Genomic DNA, 6,844 nt, shown 5'->3' with positions numbered 1-6,844 from the left:
TAATATGGGTATTTCGAAGTAACATTTCAGCACCTATTCTCCGCAATTCAATTAAATCAATGAATCGCATTGTTTGTAATAATATGTCACAGGAAAATACAATCTAAAGTCATGCTAAAATAATAAATCGTCGAGATGAGTATGACTTTCTATTCCCCCGGGTAAGCAATTAATAATTACTTAAGCGAATACTAAATTCCTTAAATTATGATTGCGTCGAGTTCAAAAAACTTAAAAAATGTAATAAAAATTACAGAATAAGTTATTATATTCAAATCAAAAAAACTAAAATAAATCACAGCTTTTACATGTCGAAAAAAATAAATATTTGCATAAAAAGTAAGAGGTCCGAGATAAAAAACTTGTGTTCATCCTCATTAAAGTGTCGATTTTGAATTTCTATTATTGAAAATTCCAGTGAAAGTTCGTCACCACATTATATGCTAATCGGTGTGTTATTTTATCTCGGACGGATTTGTGAAAAATACCGACGATAAAGTTCTTTTTCCCATCATACACATTCTAATACGTGTGTGTATTCGTCTGTCCGACACAAATGAATTAAACCGCATACAGCAGAGTTCATTGTGCATTTCAAAGGCAGAACTGACATTCTGCAATTAATTCTTATGGACGCCACACGATTGTGTGTGCCAAATGGTAAACAACCGTAAAATGGATCAATCAACGGCGTTACAAACTGGCAAAGTTCGTCCTTACGCAACCGCAAATCGCATCTAATATTTAACAAGATCAAAATATTTTAATGAGGCGAGCAACGTTCGCGTTCACATGCAGATAAATATCGCACATGTAAAATGATAAGTTCGTGGACTACTTCATGGTGAAGTGTTGAAACGTAATTTTTAATTGCGGCGTCGAAAATAATTGTTTTAATGGGCAATCATGCCCGAATCGTTCCGAAACCGTTTGGTCAGTTAACAGAGCAGATAATCACAAAGGATTATGAAAGAGGCTGTTTTTAAATATTTATGGGATGTCCACTGGAAACTAATTTGATTTATTGTTTGATTTGAATTTTATACTATTTTACAGAAAAATTATCAATTACTGGAGTGTTTTTAATTTTAGAATTAATTTGAAAACTGAAATATTCACTGAACTTGATATAGATAGAGAAAAGTAAAGTAGAAAAGAGAAGAGAAGGGAAGAAAGGAGAGGACAAGCATGGAGAAGAAAGGAGAAGAGTGGATAAGACTAGATAAGAGTAGACGAGAGTGGAGGAGAGTGAAGAAGAGTGGAGAAGAGTGAAGAAGAGTAGGGAAGAGAAGAGTGAAGAAGGAAGACAAGAGAAGAGAAGAAAAGAGATGGGAAGAGTGAGTGGAGAGTGGAGGAGAATAGAGGAGAGTGGAGAAGAGTGTAGGAGAGTGAAGGAGAGTAGAAAAGAGTGGAGGAGAGTGGAGGAGAGTCGAGAAGAGTGGAGGAGAGTGGAGGAGAGTCGAGAAGAGTGGAGGAGAGTGGAGAGGAGTGAAGAGGAGTGGAAAAGAGTGAATAAGAGTGGATGAGAGTGGAGGAGACTGGAGGAGAGGAGAGAATCGTGGAGAAGAGTGGAGAGGAGTGGAGAAGGGTGCAGAAGAGTGGAGTGGAATGGGAAAGAATGGAAAAGAGTTGAAAAGTGTGGAGAAGAGTGAAGATGAGTGGAGACGAGTGGAAAAGAGTAGAGAAGAATAGAGAAGAGTGCAGAAAAGTGCAGAAGAGTGGAGAAGAATAGAGAATAGAAGTAAAGAGAAGGAAGAAGAGAGAGGGATTAAGAGGAGAGACTTATATATTTAATAGATATTCAAAATTAAAACTTTTTTCGATGTAAAATGATAAGTTTGTGGACTACTTAATGGAAAAGTGTTGAAACGTAATTATTTTAATGGGCAATTATGCCCAAATTGTTCCGAAACCATTTGGCCAGTTAATAGAGAAGATAATCACAAAAGATTATGAAAGAGGCTGTTTATAAATATTTATGGGATGTCCACTGGAAATTAATTTGAAGTATTAATTGATTAATTTTATACTATTTTCCAGAAAAAATATCAGTTACAATTACTGGAGTGTTTTTAGTTTTAGAATTAATTGATTTGAAAACTTAACTATTCAATGAACGTCTTTTGATATAGATGGAGAAAAGTAAAGTAGAGAAGAGAAGAGAAGAGTAGATAAGAGTAGAGAAGAGAGGAGAAGAGTGAAAAAGAGTAGAAAAGAGAAAAGAAGAGAAGAAAAATGAGAAGAGAAGAGTAGAGAAGACAGGAGAAGAGAAAACAAGACAAGAGTAGACAAGAGTAGAGAAGAGAGGGGAAGAGTGAAGAAGAGTGGAGAAGAGTTGAGAAGAGAAGAGGATCGTGGAGAAGTATGAAGAGGATCGAGGAGAAGAGTGAAGAGGATCGTGTAGAAGAGTGAAGAGGAATGGAGTAGAGTGGAGAACCGCAGAAATGTGTAGAAGTATGGAGAGGAGTGGAGAGAAGTGGAGAAGAGTGGAGAAGAGAGGAGAAGAGTACAGAAAAGTAGTGAAGAGAAGGAATAACAGAGAGGGATTGAGTAGAGAGATTTATATATTTAATATTCGAAATTTTTCTTATACTACTATTAGTACTCAAATTTTTTAAATAATTTATATAATGTGAAATATACAAATGAAATGAATTTAGAAAAATAAAATATTTATGAAATCCACAATTTATAGATTCAAAAGCATTAGCTATTTCTAAATATGTATTTAATATCAATTTAGTATATTAAGTAACAACTAATAATTGAATAACCTCTTCAATTCAATAAAGTCTTTATGTGAATTTGATATTTTATTGTTAAGCCACATCCCATTTTATTCAGCACATTCAAACCTCCAAACATTTACATGATAGCTCGTCAAAATTACTTAACATCAATGCCGAATTTAGAAAATATGGGTGAATAATTGTCACAACATTCTAATGCCCCATGCTGCGAACAATATCCCAGGCCACAATCCTCCACGTCCAGCCGAACCGACAATACCGATCTCGTCCATCAATTATACGTATTTCCTGCCATCAATGAAAGTTTCTGTGGAATCTATACCATTTAGTCATTGTTGATCCGTTTTCAATTCGCCGTTCATAAAAGGATCGACCCGTTACGCAACAGTCGGCTAAATAGATCGTAATGTAATAGTTATGACATGCGAATGTAACTTGAATTATTTCGTTGCTTTGTAACATCTCCGAACAATGAATCGGACTCCTCTTAATGAAAGTGTTAACTGTTGGCGAAAGTAATTTTCATGTGAAAAAGAAATTCTCTATTTCACTTGTTGGGTAAATATTTGCCGAATAAATATAACCTAATGGACCAGCCAACAATGGATGATTCGAATTTAATGTATTAATTTGATTAGCTCCACGTAAAGATTTACGCCTTTACGTCGGGGATTATGTAAAAGTATGTCATACCTTTAATTATTTATGCATTTTGTTGTTGCATAATTCTTCTTTTTGATGATGGGAGCTCGTTATTTTTTATAGTACAATTTAAATTGATCCAACAATGATCTCCTTTCGACTGTATCCGAAAATAAACCTGACAACTGCTAATAATAGTATAATTATTGCTGTAGTAATATTTGTAATTCAAAAAGGTTTTTAAAATCGTGATTTGCGTGCAAAAAGTTTTGTTACATAAATTTGCTGGGCAATCGTAATTTATGGTTTTAACTCGGTCGTTTATCTAATAAACTTTAAAATATCACAGATTTCTACTTGCATTTGTAGAATTAACAAATTATATAATTACAATTTTTATTTAAGGCTCATAGATTCAACCAGTTGCAGTTTTATCCCAAAAATGAAAGAGAAACTTACAAAGAAACAATTACACCGAAATTTATATTCCATAACCATAATTCTCAAATTTATCTCCATTAAATCTTTTATCTCTAGAATCTATCGTCTTGTTCCTCTTACGGAAAATTTATCGTATCATTGTATTATACAATTACGGTCTAAAAGAAACTATTCTTCAATTGCGTAACTCCACTATGTATATTATTATTGCAATTAAGTACATGCATGATTTGATTAATTCATTCCTCAAAAGGAATCACTTCTAATCTACAACAATTACGTTGACCAACTAACTCATTTGTTATGGGAACAAATTTACATTAAGTATAGAATTCATATTTTATGTAATTAAAATTTAAGTATAAACCTCTTAGTCTTAATTACATTTGTAAATGTATTTTTGATTAAAGATCAAAAGTTAATTGCTCACGTTAAAAGTTATAAAATCTGTTAAGTAAGAGAAGAGTTTAAAGGACAAAAGAAAATAGGGGAAGGGAAGGGAGTGGAAGAGAAGAAATGGGAAATAAGAGAAGAGAAAAGAAGAGGAGAAGAGAAGAGAGGAGAAGAGAGGAGAAGAGAGGAGAAGAGAGGAGAAGAGAAGAGAGGAGAAGAGAGGAGAAGAGAGGAGAAGAGAGGAGAAGAGAACAGAGGAGAAGAGAACAGAAGAAAAGAGAAGAGAAGAGAAGAGAGGAGAAGAGAAGAGAAGAGAAGAGAAGAGAAGGGAAGCGAAGAGAAGAGAAGAGAAAAGAAGAGGAAAGAAGAGAAGAGAAGAGAAAAAAAGAGGAGAAGAGAAAAGAAGAGAAGAGAAGAGAAAAGAAGAGGAGAAGAGAAGAGAGGAGAAGAGAAGAGAACAGAGGAGAAGAGAACAGAAGAAAAGAGAAGAGAACAGAAGAAAAGAGAAGAGAAGAGAAGAGAAGAGAAGAGAAGAGAAGAGAAGAGAAGAGAAAAGAAGAGAAGAGAACAGAAGAAAAGAGAAGAGAAGAGAAGAGAACAGAGGAGAAGAGAAAAGAATAGAAGGGAAGGGAAGGGAAGAGAAGAGAAGAGGAGAGGAGGGAACAGAAGAGAACAAAAGAAAATAGAAGAAAACGGAAGAGAACAGATGAGAACAAAAGAGAACAGAAGAGAAGAGAACAGAAGAGAAGAGAACAAAAGAGAGCAGAAGAAAAGAGAAGAGAACAGAAGAGAAGAGAAGAGAAGAGAGAAGAGAAGAGAAAAGTGTAGAGAACGGAAGAGAAAAGAAGAGAAGAAAGGAGAAACGATGAGAAAGTAATGATACATAAATGAGGAAAAAAGTAAATAAGGAACGTGAGAAAAGTGTGGGACAGAGAAGTAAAGAGAAGGAAATACGAAAGAAGAGAAGAGACGGAAAATAATTTCAATTAAGACACACATTAAGAAATCACCGTAGTTTAGTAGATTTGACACAATCAACAATCGATAATTTGAAACCTCTAACAATTCTTACAGTCATCTTATTTTATTCCATCAAATAATAACCATCCATTCAGACAAATTGGTCAATTAGCGATTTTACGCAAGCCAACAAAATTTAAAGGTCCGCACCGCAAGTCCGGGAATAAAAAAAAAAACCGAAGAAAGCTGATGGTGGGGCCGAATGGCCAGCATCAGAGGCACGTGGGGGAGAGTATCATCTCCAATCCGACGCGCAGACAGAGGGAGAAATCTAAAAGACATCGTTCCGCCGGCGCCGAAGAAGATCAGTCCACTGTCGCGAGCTCCTCGCCAAACATAAAGAGATATGGTGCCGCGTCTCAGTGTTAAGATGAAGAACGGGAACCCCTTCGTATGTTATGTTCTCCTGGTTGTGTGCGTGGATGTCGCTCTTGCGCAGTTCATTGGTCCGCCGACGGTGAGTACCGAACGGGTAACCGGGGAAATAAGAGACTGCCGCTTCTGGTGCCGGTGCGGAAGGATGCGTGTGCATGGGATGAATGCAGACGTGTGCTGTGATGGGCTCGTTAACTTAAATGGGACGTGGTGTTGCGATATGCAGTGCATTGGTCATTATATATATATATATCTTTCGCAACCGAAACTCGATCAAGTTTTCGACATTTCGTTTGATAATACGTGTATTTAAATGTATTTTTTTGTTGTAAATGGTACACAGTATTAATTAAAATTATTGAAAAGTAGATGCAGAATGTTCAGAACAATTAATTATATGTCATGACTGATTTTTATATTTATATGCTCTGTCTATCTACTTTTATATTTTCTACCTTTCTTATTATTTTTTTTTATACTTTTTCTTTTGGTATCAATTTTTTAAAATTAAATCATTAGTAACTGATGAAAGCAATTAGATAGTTTGGGAAATTATTAATATTAAACAATTTCATAAATATAAAATTTCATTTTGATGAAATAGACCATTTATTTCTGTAATTCGCCATGTAATTCTTATTTATTTTCTACTTTTTTTATTATTTGGTATCAATTTTTTAAAATTAAATCATTAGTAATTGATGAGAGCAGTTAGATTGTTTAGGAAATTATTAATGTTAAACAATTTTATAAATATAATATTTCATTTTGATTAAATACTTCATTTATTTCTGTAATTCGATGACCTGTGAAAATTTCTTTCTCCTCCAATACATTATTCAATTTTAATCTCAATTTTTTATTATTATCCTTAATAGTTTTTCTCCTATTTATATTTTATTTTATAGTTTATTTCACTTCTCTGTGATATATCTATTAATACAAACATATTCATACATTTTCTTCTGTTCTGTTTTGCATGCACTTTTTCTCTCTTTTTTCTTTACTCTCTTTTCCCCTTATTTTTTCCATTTATCTTCTTTTTTCATCTTTTTATTTATATTTTTCTCTTTTATCTTCGCATTCTTCCTTTTCTTCTCTTCCCATGTCTTCTCTCATCTCTTTTTTAACTGTTTTTCTTCTTTTTCTCTTGTATCCTGTACCTCTTTTCTACATTTCTTGTCTCTAATCTTTTTTTGATATTTTCTTTGAACATTCCAATT

At 33.9% G+C, this 6,844-nt stretch overlaps 1 protein-coding gene across 1 annotated transcript in view; it reads left to right on the top strand.

Annotated features, from left to right (window-relative positions):
* Positions 1–5,101: 5,101 nt before the first annotated feature.
* Positions 5,102–6,844, top strand: part of LOC109600275 (uncharacterized) — a 34,033-nt gene continuing 32,290 nt past the window's right edge. Inside the window, exon 1 of the mRNA XM_020016407.2 lies at positions 5,102–5,703. Within this exon, the coding sequence (XP_019871966.1) occupies positions 5,593–5,703 (111 nt within the window). The 5' untranslated portion in view covers positions 5,102–5,592. The remainder of the gene's footprint in view (positions 5,704–6,844) is intronic.

Source organism: Aethina tumida, chromosome 4 (genome assembly GCF_024364675.1).
Source record: "Aethina tumida isolate Nest 87 chromosome 4, icAetTumi1.1, whole genome shotgun sequence".
NCBI lineage: Eukaryota > Metazoa > Arthropoda > Insecta > Coleoptera > Nitidulidae > Aethina > Aethina tumida.
The sequence above is the reverse complement of the archived record's forward strand: the minus strand, read 5'-3'. Positions and strand labels throughout refer to the sequence as shown.